General features: G+C 33.3%; 4 protein-coding genes across 4 annotated transcripts; all 4 read left to right on the top strand.

Annotated features, from left to right (window-relative positions):
- Positions 1–856: 856 nt before the first annotated feature.
- Positions 857–1,400, top strand: LOC107893904 (auxin-responsive protein SAUR22). The gene has a single exon (XM_016819048.2). The coding sequence runs from the start codon at positions 957–959 to the stop codon at positions 1,245–1,247; it is 291 nt and encodes a 96-aa protein (XP_016674537.1). The 5' UTR covers positions 857–956; the 3' UTR covers positions 1,248–1,400.
- A 9,905-nt stretch (positions 1,401–11,305) lies between these two features.
- On the top strand, positions 11,306–12,040 carry LOC107894897 (auxin-responsive protein SAUR21). Its single transcript, XM_016820072.2, has one exon. The coding sequence runs from the start codon at positions 11,438–11,440 to the stop codon at positions 11,747–11,749; it is 312 nt and encodes a 103-aa protein (XP_016675561.1). The 5' UTR covers positions 11,306–11,437; the 3' UTR covers positions 11,750–12,040.
- Positions 12,041–13,918: 1,878 nt separating this feature from the next.
- LOC107893902 (auxin-responsive protein SAUR23) lies at positions 13,919–14,732 on the top strand. Its single transcript, XM_016819045.2, has one exon. It carries the CDS (start codon positions 14,260–14,262, stop codon positions 14,542–14,544), a length of 285 nt encoding a protein of 94 aa, XP_016674534.1. The 5' UTR covers positions 13,919–14,259; the 3' UTR covers positions 14,545–14,732.
- Positions 14,733–15,832: 1,100 nt separating this feature from the next.
- Positions 15,833–16,361, top strand: LOC107894896 (auxin-responsive protein SAUR23). Its single transcript, XM_016820071.2, has one exon. The coding sequence runs from the start codon at positions 15,898–15,900 to the stop codon at positions 16,180–16,182; it is 285 nt and encodes a 94-aa protein (XP_016675560.1). The 5' UTR covers positions 15,833–15,897; the 3' UTR covers positions 16,183–16,361.
- Positions 16,362–18,318: the final 1,957 nt, after the last annotated feature.

Raw genomic sequence — 18,318 nt, 5'->3', positions numbered from 1 at the left:
AGAGAACAATTAGCAAGGGAATGACATATAAAGGTATTGTATACTCCATGCTCAACAAATATGATTGCAGACTCTATGACAGTTTTAGTAAAAAATGATCATGTTAATTTGAAAATTTATAAATACCCACCCAAATAAATTGCTCTAGAAGTGATACAAGAAAACGCTGGTGACTAATACAAAATTTATTATGATTAATTGTATTTAGCTTTTTTATTTAAAAAAATACCTGGACAAATATGCGAAACTAAAATTTGAGGACTGACTATAAATAACTATTAATTGTCACATAAAATTATATAAGCTAGAGTCAGCAACAGTAGTTCCCTAAAAATTCCGTAACGATGCAAAAGATAATTCTAAGAAAAAAAACCTTAGTGCTTTCGATACCTTTTTTATCCAAAACCAAGAATGGGATGTGCACTAAAAAAAACCTCAAAAGAAAACCTTAGAATAGAATACTGTATAAATGCAAGTGTATAGCCAGCTAGCACCGCATGGGACGGACTGTAGTTCCGTACTTGACACGAATATTTTGTTTAGTCCATCCGTGACAGCTTAGTTTGGACCGAATCCACTCATTACATCAATTATGTTTGATAAAAAAAAAATTACTTCAACATGTTACGGTCAATATTACAAACAGATCTTGCATCACTGACGACGTTGCCGGATATTCCCCAAGTACGGCCCGAGGAGAGAGAGCTAGTGGCTGGTCTACTGCATCATTGGCTCCAATCAAATGAGCCAACCCATGTGACCCTTTGGTGCAGTGGGTCCTCCCAAGGCCAAAATGGTAGCCAATTTGCGTCTTTGATCATCTCCCTTCTCTATAAATAAGAATCCATTATCAGCCTCTTAGCTCCAAGAAACCTGAAAGAATTCACAAGTTACTGCTGCAACCTTAAATTTCAGTATCTATATCTCCTTGTATTTCCCTTTCATTATTTCGAATTATGGGTGTTCGTCTACCGTCCATGATTTCCAGCGCCAAGCAAATCCTCAAGCTGCAGTCTCGTATTACAAGAGACAAACCAGATGTTCCGAAAGGTCACATTGCAGTTTATGTGGGGGAGACGCAAAGAAAAAGGTTCGTGGTTCCAATATCTGTGTTGAACCATCCTTCGTTCAACGACTTGCTTAAGCGAGCGGAGGAAGAGTTCGGGTTCAATCATCCCATGGGTGGTCTAACAATTCCTTGCAGAGAAGATGCCTTCCTAAATCTCACTTCTCGATTGCAGGCCTAATAAGAGATGCAAAGGGCCACTCCTTCACAATTTTGATTCCTCTTTTTTTTTTTTCTTTCTCCATTTGTGAAAGAGAAAAAAAAAGGAGCTGAAAACCAATGTAATGTACAGAAGCAGAGAAAGTTATCAACAAAATTAGTTCTTTGATCTCAACAACATCCTTTCTAATTTTTAATATTGTCAATTATGGGATGACTTTAACCGAGAAAGTAATAGTTTTTTTGTTGATACACTTTTAAGTGGACAAACTAAAGCGGAAACCAAGTGTTTTAAGGATGCTCTTCAAGTTCTGTTAAATTTATAAATTTGATAAAACATTTTAAAGTTAAGAAACTGTTATATATACAAGGACTGATTGTAAATGGTCTCCAAGGAGGACTCTTCTATCTCTGCAAACAGAGATAGATGAAGCTAGGGTGACGAAGAAGGTTCAGATTAGGGACAGCTCCATATCTGAGGATGTGATAATGGAAATAAATTGGTTCAAGGATCTCATGCTGGTAAGTCGGGACTTCTCCGCCGTATGGAAATGGGTTACAGAGCCTTGCACTCCAACATCCAATCTATGTTTGAAACCATTCAATTGATTGATATGGAAAATGATTACGTTTTAGTAAAAAGTTTTGAATTATTAGATTATTGTACCGCTAAAAGGGTCCTTAGGTTATCAATGGACATTATTTGACAGTCCTAACCATGGACTAAAACTTCTCAGCAAAAGAGATCTTTTCTTCTTCTACAATGCTGAGATCAAGATTTCATGGCTTCAAGTAAAATAATATGATGAAGTCCTTATTCGGGAAATTGCAAAGTCGTTGGGAAGGTTCTCAAAATTGATTATTCTACATACTTGGTTTTGGCTGCCGATTCAAGAAATTGTATTAGCATGCTTAAAACAAATAAGCAACGTCAGTTTATTTACTTTCCCTTCAAAATAATTGTTGTAGGAAAGAGTCGTTGTTTGAGAATAGCTTCGTTCACAACAATTATTTTTAAAATAGAGTTTCAGTTAGAACAATTGTTATCCAATGTAACTGTTGTTTGAGAACAACTCCTGCTTTTGTTTAAAATTGTTGTGGATCGACCTTATTAAACAACGAACAAATAAAAAATAGTGGAAGAAATTGATAAATTGAATATACAAATTTAACATGGAAAAACCCCATCAAAGAGGATAAAAAAATCATAGGCAAAGATAATTTTACTATAATGGTAAAAGAATGAAGAGTACAAAAGATAGAGATAAAAAACTAAACCCCGAAACCAGAAAATAAATAACTCTCAAAACGTAAACACAACATTTTCCAAAACTGTTATGACTTCTAATCTTTATGGGTGTATTTTCTAAGGTTTTAAAAGAGCCTATTTATAGGCTAAATTCGTAGGTCAAATAATAATAAAATAATTTAGACTAATTAGCGTTTGACTGAAACAAATAAATAGAGTTTCACTGGGAGATAATCTTTCAAATTTGACAGAAATACGTGGCACACTCAACAAATCTCCATATTGACTCGTATTTCCACAACGTCATCTTTGCCAAAGCCCGTCACGGGCCTATCTTTAACTATGCAAGAAATTAACTGAGTTGAATATGTTTGTGTACTGCCAAATCTAACTAATTCGGCTATGATTTTTATAAACACAGTGCTCTAACTTTTCAAAACTTCCATCCAAAAGAGAACCTCTATTCAAAGAAATTGTTATATATTTTTCCCTCCTATGAGCAAGTTGCCTCTGCTCCAAACGAGTTGACTTCGACTTCGTAATAGACGAGAGGCGTCCGATTTCACCGATCATTATAGAACCTTACAGAATATAAAGACTGTCGATCCTTTTAACTTTCATCAAAATGAGAGCCCCACAAGATACCTTAATGTCATTTGACTTAATGTTGATTCTATAACTTTCTGAGTCTAAAATACTCAAGGAGATGAGATTATTTCATAAATCAAGTACATACTTAACATCTAATATTGTCCTGATCATCCCATCATGCATCCTGATTTTAATAGTACCAATATCGATTACCTCACTAAATGAACCGTTTCACATGTGCACAACTCCACCTTCAAGTGAACTATATGTGGAGAACCATTCTCTATTTGGACACATGTGGAAAGAACATCCCAAATCTAGGATCCACTCGGACGTAAGCTTCGAGCTTTTGCTTGTTGACACTAACGAGAAACCATTACCCCTTTCATTGACCATATTAGCACTAGCTACATCTTCCTCGTTGCTCTCAGCAGCCTATTTGTTTCGTAGTTTATAAAAATCTACTTTAATGTGACCTAACTTTTTATCATAGAAACAACTTTTGTGTCGCTTCTTTGATGCTACCAAAACAGAATCTTGTCTATCTATCTTGTTATTCAAACCAAACTCATTGTCAAGTTTTCTTTACTCAACAAATGACCTTTCACATCCTCGAACGAGAGTTTGTCCCTTTAATAAATTAGAGTTTCCTTGAAATACTTGTATGAAAGGGGGAAATAGCACAATAATAGCATAGCCCGATCTTCATCATCAATCTTAACCTCAACATTCTTTAAATCATTCAAAAGAGTAATAAATTGACTAATGTGATCTTTAAGAAGCTCGTTTTCGTTCATGCGAAATGTAAATAGACATTGTTTCAACACTAAACGGATAGTCAAAGACTTAGTTGCATAAAAAGTTTTTAACCTTTTACATAAGGCGAATAAGGTTTTCTCCATCAATACCTCCTACAATACACTATTTGCGAGGCACAACTGGATTGCAAATGATAACTCTTAAAAAAAGTTATATTTTATGCCTTTAGACCTGGTTAATTGCCTGTACTTAGGTAAGTTTAGTTGCATTTTAGGATTCTCCATTAGTGTTTTTAGGAAATTGCTTAGACTTGGAGTGCTCAAATGTTATATGTTTCTTCTAATTGTTTGCGGGAATGATTTATTTGTTAAGTGGAAGGTGCAGAATAAGGAAAAGAAGTAAAGAAGTAAAGGTTTGCCGTGGCAAAAGGATGGACAGTTTGTCAACACGAATGTTGTAGTAATGCCAGTAAGCGACCCAATCAACATTTAATCGTTGTCAACCCTATTGTACATGTACCAAAAAACTCAGTCTAAAAAAGAGGAAAAAGATCATGAGATTATGAGATGATAGGTCTACCATAAAGGAGGAGATATAAAACCCAAAAATAAAAACTGAAAACGGGGGTAGACGGTTGGAGCGTCATTTTTGGAAGGAGAAATCCCTTAGATGGAAATAGAGGGTAGTGGTTGCGACAAGGGCTGTGACACACATGGGAAGATGAAGGCAGTCCCTCCTAATCACCGGAAGACATTTAGTAGCCGGAGTTGTGGGCTAGACAGACAAAAGCTATCTTCCTGAGTTCTATCTTTAATTCTTTATTTTTTGTTCTGTAATCTGATTTAAGGAAACGATGTTGATTAATATTTTGAATTTGGATTGTATTCACCAATCCACGAGCTAAATCTCATAAGGTTGGGATTACTTGATGAAATTTTTATTTTCATTATTGGTCATAGTTTAGATTAGTTTTAATTTACTATTTCATTCAATAGTATTTATGAATAGCGTGCGTGTAATCTCTAGACTTAGGTGAATATGCAGCATGATTATAAAATTATTCTAATTCTGGCAAGGTTAGGTTAGTTAGATCAAAATTGAATGATATGAGCGAGTACTCGAAATATTATTTGTAGCAAACTCTAGACACAGAGCAACATTCTGTACGGAAAGGAGAAGAACAGTAGTAGGAACCAAACTCAAAGCCTATAGACATATAGTGCCCTATGTAAGGTAACTCAAGGCGTAATTCTTAAAAGAAGCAGACCGCAATAGAACTATTCTGAGCAATAGAATGAGAGTGAACTTGCCGAGACATTATTGGTTAATGAGGGTGGATTCTTGGTAATCCCAGCCTTATGATTCAACATTGTAGATCCTTTAACCTTTGCTATGGCATCTCTATTTTCACATCCTCAGTTGTTACTTGTTTACATATTATTCACGTAATCATTCTCATAATCAACATTGCATACTTACTCTTGTTTTGCCATATCATTTTCATTTATTTGTTAGAATTCACATATTACACACATCAGTATTCCTTAATTATAGAATTCACATATTACACACATCAGTATTCCTTAATTATCTTTGCGTTCTTATTATTGTTTTTTCCATAGCACTAAACACACTCCTTTATAATAATCTGACAATTTATACCTAATCGATCCTTATGGAGAGGATTTTATTTATCACTTTATCACTTGATCCAGCATGTACACTTGCACAATTCGCTTAGCATATTCACACGCAAAAGCATACAAGGCATTTTCATCAAGCTTTTCCCATTTTGTCTAGTCTATACTCTTAGGCTTTTTCCTAATAACGATATTTTTTAAGCCGATCTGAACTAGAATTGTCATCATCCGAACTTACCATAGATTGAAATTATGACACCATCGAACTTCTCAATGTCAAACATTGGTGCTACCATCTCTGGATGGGTTGATATGTGAAAATCGATCTAGCTCTAATACCACTTGTTGAGGATCGACCCAATTAAATAACGAACAAGTAAAAGATAGCAAAAGAAATTGAAAAATTGAACACAAAAATTTAACGTGAAAAAACCCTCCAAAGAGGATAAAAAATCAAGGGCAAAGATAATTTTACTATAATATGAAATAAATGAAGAGTACAAAATATGGAGATAAAAAAATTAAACCCTGAAACTCAAAGTTAAAGAACCCTCAAAACGTAAACACAAAATTCTCTAAGTGTTATGAGCTCTAATCTTTAATGGGTGTATTTTCTATGGTTTTAAAAGAGCCTATTTATAGGCTAAATTTGTAGTCAAATAATAATAAAATAATATAGGCTAATCAGAGTTCAACTAAAACAAATAAATGAAGTTTAACTGAGAGATTATCTTTCAAATTTGACTTAAATACGTGGCATATTCAACAAAAATAATAGCGTTTCAAGAATAGCTATATTTAGAACAATCATAATTTGGAACAACTTCTATTTAGAACAATTGTGTTTTTCCGATAAATGTATTTTTCAAAACAAGCTCTTCCAAGAGAAGCTTCACCGCAAAATAACTCTTGTTCACAAACACCTCTATTTTGATAACAAGTCAATTTTGGAACAAGTCAGAATAACCCATGTTCAAGAACAGCCATGGTTTTGCGGAAGATGTTTCACATGATACTATTTCACTAAAGTAGAACTAAAAGTAACCTTGGTATATGATATGTTTCTTAGGTTATCTTTATTCTTAAGACTTTCCAGAGAGCTTGGGTTGGTGGATCAAATATGGGGATAGTTAAGAGGTTTCCTCTTAATCTTTTCCTATAACATTGAGTGTTTTCCCTCCTTTTAGAAACATAGTGAATTCTTCTTCACTATTCAACATCACCAACAAAACTTTTCATCATCTCTTCTTAATCATTAATGCAATTGTACCTAAATATTTATTTTTGTTACTCATATTATTTAGCTAGCTTTATAACTCCTATTTTCTAAAATCTACCTTTCACAACTAGTGAAGAGTTTTTTGATATTTTGGCATTCTAACTCTCAAATTTTTCTCTAAAATTCTCTCAACTTGTTTTCTTTGTTTAATCTTATAATTAGTCACATTTCTCTGTCTCTACCTCACCAACCACTATCTATCATTGTGCTCAGTAACTAGATCTACTCTAGTCTTCCTCTTCATCTTCTCTTAATACATCTCATTCACTTGTTTATGACATTTCCTCTCTCCATCAAAGAACCATTTACAATTATAATACATATTCCTTTGCTTAAGGGAAGTTCACTAGTATGGCAATCTTATTAGACGTATTAAAATCTCTAACATTCAAAATTGAAATACAGGATAGGATTCATCAAAACATCTTTTTTCTCCATTTCTTCTATAACTTAATTTTTTTTCATGAAACAACTTTGAACCTCATTAATATGCAAACCAAAATTTAAACAACTTTTTTCTTTGATCCCCGATATTGACTGTTAGATCAACTTGAATCTAAGGTTTGTTCTTCTACTTGTTGATGGATATTGATTCACTGTACAAATTGTTGAATTGTCGCTTAAAGCTCACTGGTGGAACTTTTTTTATTTTTATTTTTAAAAAAAACTTAATAGCCTATCTCTTTTTTACTTCTTCCTTCTTTCATTCTAGTTTCTCCTCCCTTTACCATTTGAAGAACTAAAATTTTATTTGCTTCTGGCTTGCAATATACCTTCTGAGTGCTCCTCTTGCATGCTTGTTCTTTTTTACTCTCGATCATAAAGAGCATTTATACGTTCAAACAAAGAAATTGTGGGCAGGTCTCTTAAGTCCTCCAAAGATGAAATCTTGGACTCATACTATCTAGGAGAGTTATGATAACCTTTTCAACTATTCTTCTATCACTGAAACCATCCCCAAGCAGCCTGATACTATTGACAATGGTCATGATCCTGTCTGAGTATTGCTTGATGGTTTTAGTTTCTTTTATCTTTAGGTTCTTAAAGTCTCTCCTTAGATTGATGAGTTGTTGTTGCGTTGTTTTCTCTAACCCTTGGAAATTTTATTTCAGCTTGTCCCAAGTCTGTTTGGGAGTTTCACAAGCCATGATCCTTGTGAAAATCACATCAGACACTATATTTTGCAAGCAAGACATAGCCTTGTACTTCTTGGCACACTCTGTAATATCCCTAAACCGAATCTAGTAGTTTTGGGTATATTTTTCGAGAGTGTGTAACTAGAAATTTATAGGGTTTCTAGTAATTTTTAATTTAATTTAGGAGGTTAATTTTATCTAAAATTGATTAAATAATAATCCGGAAAATTAAAAATATTTTTGCAAAATTAATTCATGAAGATGATGAAATTTGGATTTCTTAAAACTTACCTCACAAATCATGTTTAATCTTGATAAATAAGACCAAAAACCTTTTAATATATCCATTTTGAGTTGGAACACCCATTTATTTGTGGGTTTCCTCTCAAAAATCAAGATCCACCATTAAAGCAACTTAAGCTTTTGAAGAAGATGACATTGATAAAAAATCCTTTAATTGACTCTCAAATCATGTAAAAATGTTTCTAATCTTCATAAAAACAAGTTTAGGATTGAAGATTACTTTTGATTCACTCTAAATTCGTTGATTGAAAATCTTAATTTAAGAAGCTTGAGAAATTCAGAATGTTTTTGGCTACTTTTGAGAATAATTTCGAGTGATTTGAGAGAGTATTTTGAGAATAAAATTAGTTAGATCTATTCTCTAATGATAGATCTTTAAAACCATGCAAAGAAAATAAATTTTATAGCTCTCTAATATGATGTAAATGGCGTGAAAAGTAGGCTAGATGCATTATTTTTAAAGTTGAAACAACCCATTAGAATTTAAAAATGAGGGAATTTGCTTAATGGCCACTCTCATATTTTCCTTGTTTTACCATTTAATTATTTCCTTTCTAAATTCCAAAATATAAGGTTTATTTGTCAAATAAATACTCTAAATTTTCCCTTGTTTTACAATTAAACCTAATTTAATTAATATTTAAATTTAACTCAAATTAAACCCCAATAAAAATATTTTAAAATTCTTTTTCGACCAAAATTAATTATTTCCACTAATAATTATTTAATTATTTTAAAATTAACTTTTTCAAAAATATTTTTATTTTTTCGGACTATTGTTTAATCGATTTAAGATGAATTTAACCTTCTAAATTAAATTAAAAATTACTAGAAACAAAATAAATTCCTAGCTTCACACTCATCACTATGTTGCTTGATTTGAGCTATTGTGCAATTGAGTCTCAAAGGTGATGACTCCCTTTCAAACTCGACGAAATCCTAAAGATCATAGGCCTAGAGGTAAGTATTCATCTTCACTACCCAAATGTAGTAGTTTTCTCCAACAAAGATGAGAGGTGGAGGTTGAGAGAAGCTTCCTGATGACATTCCAACAACTATCCAAGAAACAAACAATTACTTTCACATTAAGAAACAAAAACAAAGAAAAAAAATAAGAGGCCCTCAAAGATAACAACTCTCGATACCAATTGTTAGTGTCCAAGAAAGCAAAATAGAGAACAAGAAGAAGAAAAACTAGCAGAAAAAACTAATGCTAAAATGGTCTACTTATCCGTTTTCAAAGAAAAATACATTTTAAGCCATAAACATCACCAAATACGTACCTACTACCACTAACTATCTTGTAACTTAAGAAAATAACTTAGACACAAAAGATATAAAAAACATGTTAAATCATCACTTGCTATGTTAGTGTTTTACCTGGTCATAGTTCAAATTTAATAATAAAAAACTACATTAGAACTAAACCGAACTAGCATGCATGAAAGTTCAGTCAGTCGCATAGTTGGCCATAGTGCAACAATTACTCATATTAATTACTTAGCTTTGTAACTCTTATTTTCTAAAATCTATGAATATGAGTCTTTCACAACTAGTGACGAGTTTTTTGACACTTTGACATTCTAAAACTCAAAGCTTTTTCTAACATTTATTTTCTTTGTTTAATATTATCATTAGTCACATTTCCATTTCTCCACCTTACTAACCACCATCTCTCGTTGTACTCAATATTACCAGATCTGCTCTAGTCTTCCTCTCTGTCTTCTCCGAATACATCTCATTCACTTGTTTGCAATGCTTCCTCTCTCCATCAAAGAACCCTTTACAATTACAATACAGATTCCTTTGCTTGAGGGAAGCTTGTTAGGATAACAATCCTATTAGACATATTAAAAGCCTCTAACGTTAAAAATTGAAATATAAGAAAGGATTCATCGAAACAACTTTTTTCCCCTTTTCTTCTACAGCTTAATTTTTTTCATGAAATAATTTTAGACGTCATGTATCTGCGAATTAAAATTCAAACAACTTGTTTCTCTGATCTCTGATACTAACTGCTAGATCGGCTTGGAAATAAGATATGTTCTTCTACTTGCCTACGGGTATTGATTCACTATACCGATCGTTGAATCTTCGCTTGGAGCTTGTTGGCGATTTTTTTTAAACTTAACAGCCTAGTTATTTCAATAAAAACTCTTGAATAGTTTAGTGACTTAAATGAAAGATTTCAAATAGTTCAGTAACCAAATTATATTTTTTTAGTTAAGTGACCAAAATGAAAATTTACCCATAATTTAATGACTAATACTATGACCAAATCTAGTGTATTTTTTTTTGAATAATCTCATTATAGATTTTGATTATATCTATTCTTTTTGATATAATGCCTAAAACTACTCATAGCCTCTCCCTAACCTATAAACAGGAGGATAATATACTTCAGTACATTTAAACTCACGTCCTTTTGCATTGACAACAATACCCATATTAATTAAACTAATAATCAAAATGTCCGCAAAATAACTTGTTAAGTATAGTCGGGATAAAGTATATACCGCAACATTTTTGGAATTATTGCTAACAAACAGCAAGTTGCAGAGTTGCTTTACGTCAGTGATTCAACTTGATCTGTTAGTTGCCAGGACTGTAGACTCTAGAGCCATGTATTCATGCTAATACTTGCTTACATAGTCCCTTTCTTCTCTTTGATTCTGTATTTGAAAATCACAAAAGTTTCTATTAGTTTTAAACTTAAATTAGGTCAGATTTTATTTTGAGGAGTTCATTCATAAAATTCAAATTTAAAATGCACTTGTCACTCTACCCATCCAGCTTCCTTAATCACATTTTCTTTCTCTTTCTTGCTGGTGATTCACAAACTCCAAAACGTTATCCTTGCAGCAAAAGTAGAATTTCCAATGCATGTGAATGTCAGTCCCAAGTTAATCTAATCATTCAGTACCTGCATGTACATGTGCCAGTCAAATTATAGAAATGGAAACTTTTGGCAACCTGGTCAGGGCCCCATCAATGGCAATAATAATTATGCATGTTTTGCCTTCACACCAACATTGGTAAATAGCGCTTCCACTTGCGAATATGTGGCTAATTGTTGGAAAATACAATTGGTAAGCCATGTAGACAACTGCAAACCAGCTGAGAAACAAAAATTTGCTCGTGTATAAATACAAACACGAAACCGAGCTTCCAGTCCCAAGCACTTTCTTCCACACATTAATACCAACTCCTTTAAGCAGCCTGCTCAGACCAAATTGTTTGTTTGAGTCTCAATTTATGGGTTTCCGTTTGCCAGCAGTGATCCAAAGTTCCAGGCAACTTTTGAAACACCATTCTGGTTTCTCCAGGAAACAATCAGATGTTGTGCCCAAAGGCCATGTTGCTGTTTACGTTGGAGAGGCGCAAAGGAAACGTTTTATGGTTCCAATTGCGTATTTGAACCACCCTTCGTTTAAAGAATTGCTGAACCGGGCTGAGGAAGATTTCGGGTTCGATCACCCGATGGGCGGCCTCACAATTCCATGCAAAGAAGATGCTTTCATCAATCTAACCTCGAAGTTGCATACTTGTCTGGCTCATCAACGATGATGGATCTGTTCCCCTCATTTTGACAAGCTTTTTTCTTTCCTTTTTTCCTACCAATTTGAAGTGTAAATATCAACAAATTTTAAGAGGAAAAATGAATTATTGTACTAATGTACAATAACTTTGTCATTGCAAATGTCGATATATGGGTTAAATTTATTAACTAATAAAAGTTCTTAAACATTTTAAATATCTTTTTTTTCATTTTTTTTTAAACATGTTTTATACAATATACTTCTAAAATAGGAGATTCTTTACAAATAGGCCATAATTTGAGAATCTTTCATGATAGTTGGTACTGTACTTGTACCGGTCTTATCAACTAGTACATATCGTTCTAGTCCTAAATTAGTACCAAATAATGTATGTTCCATTTTGGTAAAAATTTTGGTGTGTTTTGGCTATTTCAATGAGTTTCAACTCGTTCCAATGAATATCGACTTGTATCAGTGCATACCAGCTTTTACCAGTTGGTACAAAATTTTGATATTTTAAATTGATTTTTAATTTTTTTATCTTAACCATTTTAATTTTTCTATAATTATATTTAAAACTAAAAATTATTAAATTAAATTATTAAACCTAATTAATAATTTTAAAATTCATAACTATAAAGAAATATATCTATATGAATGTAATTAAGGTATACTTGCATGTGTACATATATAAATTATTTTTTATCAAAATAATATATAATTTATTGAGAAATTTAAAAATTAGACTATACATATATGAAAAATATTTAAAAGTGTATATAGTTTATCAAATAGCTAAAATTGAGATTATAAATATATATATGTGAAAGTATTTAAAAACACCTATAAACTTGAAAACGGCATACTGAAACATATTGATACCGGTACATACTCGTACCAAGATAAAAACGGTACGCCCATCAATACGGTACTAATTTTTATGAGATTGTATGAGATTCATAACATTTTGAGTGGGTAATAAGTTTTAGAAGATAATTAATATAAATCCTTGAAGAAAATAGGATTGATTAATACAAACCCTTAAAGAAATTAGAATTGATTAGAAATTTAGCATTTTTATTTAGAAATTATTGTTGCTAGTGTGATTATTATGAATTTTGTATTTGAAATTTTGATATATTGCATTCTCCTGACACCAAAAAGCATTTAAGTGATGTTTATTTTTGTAAAAAAAATTATTAGTGGTATGTTGACCTCATCAAAACTTTTATGCATATATTTTTTAAAATGTTTAACAAAAATGGAAAAATATTGTAAAAGAAAGTTTATTAGTAAAATAGATGAAGAAAAAAATAAAAAATATTCTGTATTAATTTATATTACTTTTATAAACATTTTAATTTTTAAAAAATTATCACAAAATCTAAATTTTCTAACTCCATCCTTGACATCAATATAAAATATCAACTCAAAAGCCATGTCCATAAGTTGAATAAAGTAAGGAATCTAATGAACCAAAATCTGTTGAAAACTTAAATTTTATTAATTTAGATTTGTTTAAAGATTAAGTTAATCTTTTATAAATATAGAAATGGTGTGCCTATCATGTTCTAAATGCATCGATAGCAAATGCTAAGAAAAGTTGGGAAATGAGAAAATTGAAATGTCACTGTTATAATTAAGGATTATATTGATTAAAAAAGGTATTAGGTATATGCAGTAGCACATCCTCTCACATAGAAAGAGATATTCCCTAACAATATCGGTCATGTTGTGAATATCAGTTGCGCTAGATCCAAGGATCCATCGAGATTCATCATTCCTGCTTTCCTTTTCTTTATTACAACACAAAATCATGGCAAGTTGGTAGCTGCAATTTTCTCAAGGGATCCCATTTCTCTATATACATAAAAAAAAAATGTCTTTGGCAGCGTGAGATTTGGTCAATCACTCCATGTGCCTTGCGCAGAAAAAATGGAAATTTCCATGTGCCAATTCATTCACTCCAATCACATTGTATCTATTAATAATCAATCTTAACGTTTTTCTCTTCTTCCCCGCTGAAATTTAATAATTATTATTGCAAAAGTATCAAAGCTAAATCCCAAAATGTGCTTAATCCGAGTAGTACATTCGTAGGTGTTTTATGGGAGACTGCAGTTGGAATGATGTTAGGCTTTTCTTACAAGGGTTTAAAGTTAAAAGAGTTTGAGGAATTCAAGAATAAATTAGGAATAGAGGACTCACGTGTATTGTTTTATTTTCATCGTCAGATAAATATATGCTGCTTTACTATGGGAGGCGGCATCAGCATTGACAAGCAATGTTTTCCGTAAATGGTTGAGTTAACTGGGCAAAGCCATGTGAGTGCTTTAAGGAGGTGTCAGCGTGGGTCCTTATTTCAATTTCAATACCAATTGGAATTGCTCGCCAATCTCATATCTCAAGGCCTATAAATATAAACTCCAAGAGAAGGGACTTCAACCTGAAAAACTACATCATTTCAGTATCTGTCAACCAGGATCATCATCGTTGTCATCAACTCAAGCTTTTGGTGTCTTCAACTAAGGATCAGATATGGGTTTCCGTTTACCTTCTGTGATTCTTCATGCCAAGCAAGTTCTAAAACTGCAGTCTAGGAACCAGACAGATGTTCCAAAAGGCCATATTGCAGTTTATGTTGGAGAAATCCAGAAGACAAGATTTGTGGTTCCCATTTCATACTTGAATCACCCTTCTTTTGTGGATTTGCTCAACCTGGCTGAGGAACAGTTCGGGTTTAATCATCCCATGGGTGGTCTTACAATTCCATGCGACGAAGATGCCTTTCTTCATCTCACTTCTCAGCTGCATGGCTGCTGAAAGATTAATATATAAGTTTTGTTAACTGAATTATTTAATTCCATTATAGAATATTATAAGAACTTGTAACTGTAGATACGACCTTTTGACAACTGACATGAATGGAGTGAAGAGATAGATTATGTATGCTCTCTCCCAACAAGATTTTGTCAAAAAATGATAATGAAATTCTTTGTTTTTAAAGCCTATATTACTCTCTTCATTATTGGTTTTTGAGTTTACCAATGTTTAATGACACCAATTATCAAATCTGGAAGAATGAAGGAAAGAGAACTTACAAATGAGCCTCCAAAACCTTCAATCATCACCAAAACAAACACGATTAGTTTACTGTATACTTTGACAAACAGCGATTCTAGATCAAAGCATATGTTTGTTGAGAGGTCAAACGCCCATTATTGGTTTTTTATTGGAATTCTCTTCTAATTTCATGAATGAAATCACTATAAATTAAAGAGTTTATACACAACCTCACTTGTTCTTGTACTTTGATAAACTTATCAAGACTCTGGAAGGAATAAACAAACAAAATCTTGACCAAAAAACTATAGCTGACTTGTGTGATACACCCTTCAAGTTAATTTCGTCCAATTTTTAAACACAATAATAAGCACTAGATAAGTGCTTTCCAGCCCAGATTAAGCAACTAGACTATGATGATTGATAACCACTGAGATGTGTTAGCCAATCAAACTCTTCTTTCTTGGAAATGGATGACAGGTATGAAATATGAAACAAAGCACTAAGGTGTGAACAAAACTACAACAGATATGACCTGGCAGCTCCCAAAAGACTTGATTTCCACTCTGTCGTACCCAAAAGCAGCGGGTCCTAAATGTTTTCTTTATTGTGCTCAGAGCTACTCACATGGACAAGCCACTTTTCTCTGTCTACTGTAAAATTACCTATTTCAAAGCCAAATTGCTCAATACTTCCGAGATCTTTTAAATAGTTATTATGTTCATAAATGTGATAAGAAACTACATTAATTTAACTATCGAAAATGACAAGGAGCCTTCGAAGTTGGAGAAAGAAAAATAGTATGGGTGTCTTGTATTTAAAAAAATGAAAATATGACAGTGTGAAAAATAGAAAGCTATTTAGGTGTTGAGTCAAAGCCATGTGGGATTTAGCGTGGAAAGGTGCTCTCAGAATCACCATTTCTATATCTACTAACAATAAACTCTCATAACCATGTGGTTTCTTTATTATTTGAAATAATGAGAAACCTTGAAATTCTATATAAATACAAGAAGACCATGTCTCTACCTCCAACACCTAACGTTTTCTCACTTGTTTATCAGTCTTTGGTCATCCAAATTCAATTTTCAACTCCAAAATTTGGTATCAACCATGAGTTTTCGTTTGCCATCCATTGTTGTTAATGCCAAGCAAGTCCTTAAAGCTCAACAGGCTCAATCAAGTGTGCCAAAAGGTCACATTGCAATCTATGTAGGGGAGGTTGAGAGAAAGAGATACATCATTCCGGTTACTTTCTTGAATCACCCTTCATTCGTAGACTTGCTCAACCAAGCAGAGGAAGAGTTCGGGTTCAATCATCCAATGGGTGGTTTAACGATACCATGCAAAGAAGACACGTTCATCGATCTTGCTTCTCGATTGCATGCCTTGACATGACAGAAATGAATAATGAACGATACCATGCAAAGCCCTCGCCCCTCAACAATTTTGATGAGCTTTTCATTAGTTATTGTTTTCCAATCTCGTTTATCGTAGAAAAATAAAGAACATGCAGCAAACACTTTGTATATGTAAAGTCCGCTCGCTGACGGGGAAGATATACGTTAATTTTAGAAAAAAAGAACTAGAAAACTATTTCTTTCATTTCTAACTTTTTTTAACTTCATCTGGTTCTTGAGCTAAAATCTTGAAAGTTACAGAAATTCACAAATGTCAACTTTGCTAACACAAATTGTATGGGAAATTCATCATAGAATCACAAGCCTCCAGCAATAGTTACTTTTCTCAGTTAATGAGGTAAAATTGTTGGTGTTAAGAACAAAAGCAAGCAAGGTTCAGCAAAAGCTTGAGCAGCAAGGCTCGAGACTTGCTGAAGAAACAAACAGAATTCAAGAATTGAAATGAAAAAACAAAGAAAAGTAGAGAATGTATTGAATGAAATTTTGATGAATTTTCATTAAAAAGAACAAAAGCATTAAGCCATTACATATACCAGACAAGCTGGTCAATACAAAACAAGTTTTCAACTAAACAAATACCTAACACCACTAAATTACATTGAAACTTGTTAAATTAACTTTTATATGTTGCATTGCTGAATTTCCAGTCAATCAATACCTAATTACATCAAGAAAGAGTTACCAACTAAGTTCAAATCTAACTTGATTACAAAAATATAACTTGAAGTAACAAAACAAGTTGAAATTGGATAGCAACATTGAACTTCAGCTGCTGCTTGCATGGCTCGAGTGCATGTGCTGCTCCTTGGTTGTATGTGCTACATAGAGACCAACTTTAACACTCCTCCTTGGTCTCTATGCTGTAAACTCCCATTCGCTCTCTCAGTTTAATAAACATTGACATACTAAGGGGTTTTGTCAAGATGTCAGCAACTTGATCCTCATAATCGCAATGAATCAGCTCCACCCCTCGAGCTTGTTCCATCTCCCGAACAACATGAAACTTGATTTTAAAGTATTTTGTTCTTCCATGGAAGACAAGATTCTTTGCAATTGCAACAACAGATTGATTGTCAGACATGATCCCTGCTGCTTCCCTTTGGTGCAGATTTAAATCAACCAAAATCTTCCTTAGCCAAATGGCTTGGTTGACAGCTCCAGCAGCTGCCACATATTTTGCCTCAGCAGTTGACTGAGCAACCACATTTTATTTCTTTGAGCTCCAACAAAATATGGTTGAACCAAGGGTAAAAACATACCTTGAGGTACTTTTCATGTCATCCATTGAGCCAGCCCAGTCACTATCTGTATAGCCAACCAATTTCAAGCTTTCAGCCTTGCTAAACAGCATTCCATAGCTCAGAGTACCTTTGATGTACCTGAGAACTCTCTTGGCAGCTTTGAAGTGACTCGTATTGCAGCAATGCATGAATCTTGAGAGTAAACTCACAGCAAACATTATGTCTAGCCTAGTGGCAGTCAAGTATAGAAAACAACCAACTAGGCTTCTATAGGTTGACTCACATAAATTCTCAAAAGCACTTTGGCTCGATAGCTTCTCTCCAACAGCAACTGGTGTGGTTGTTGCTTTACAATTCTGCATTGAGAATTTATTTAAGATCTTCATGGCAAAAGCTCTTTGACTTAGAAAAATTCCTTCTTGAGTTTATGTTACTTCCATGCCTAGGAAGTAGGACCTTTGTCCCAAGTCAGACATCTCAAACTTCTGCTCCAATTTTGCTTTGAAATCTGCCAACATTGCTTGGTCTCCTCCTGAAACAACAGGTCATCAACATATAGAGACACAATGAGCTGAGTTTCAGCTTCTTCCTTCTTAACATACAATGTTGGCTCACCAATGCTTTTTTCAAACCCAAACTGATGAGGTAACTATTGATCCTGCTATACCAGGCTCTAGGTGCTTGCTTCAAGCCATACAAGGCTTTCTTTCACCTATACACCATGTGCTCTTTACCTGCCACTTCAAAACCTTGAGGTTGGTCAACATAAATTTCCTCTTCAAGAAAACCATTGAGGAAGGCTGATTTAACATCAAGTTGGTGAATGTTCAATTGCAGCTGTGCTGCTAAGGCAACCAGCAGTCTGATGGTGT

The sequence above is a fragment of the Gossypium hirsutum genome, chromosome A13, assembly GCF_007990345.1.
Source record: "Gossypium hirsutum isolate 1008001.06 chromosome A13, Gossypium_hirsutum_v2.1, whole genome shotgun sequence".
Lineage (NCBI taxonomy): Eukaryota > Viridiplantae > Streptophyta > Magnoliopsida > Malvales > Malvaceae > Gossypium > Gossypium hirsutum.
This window is presented reverse-complemented; position numbering and strand designations above follow the sequence as displayed.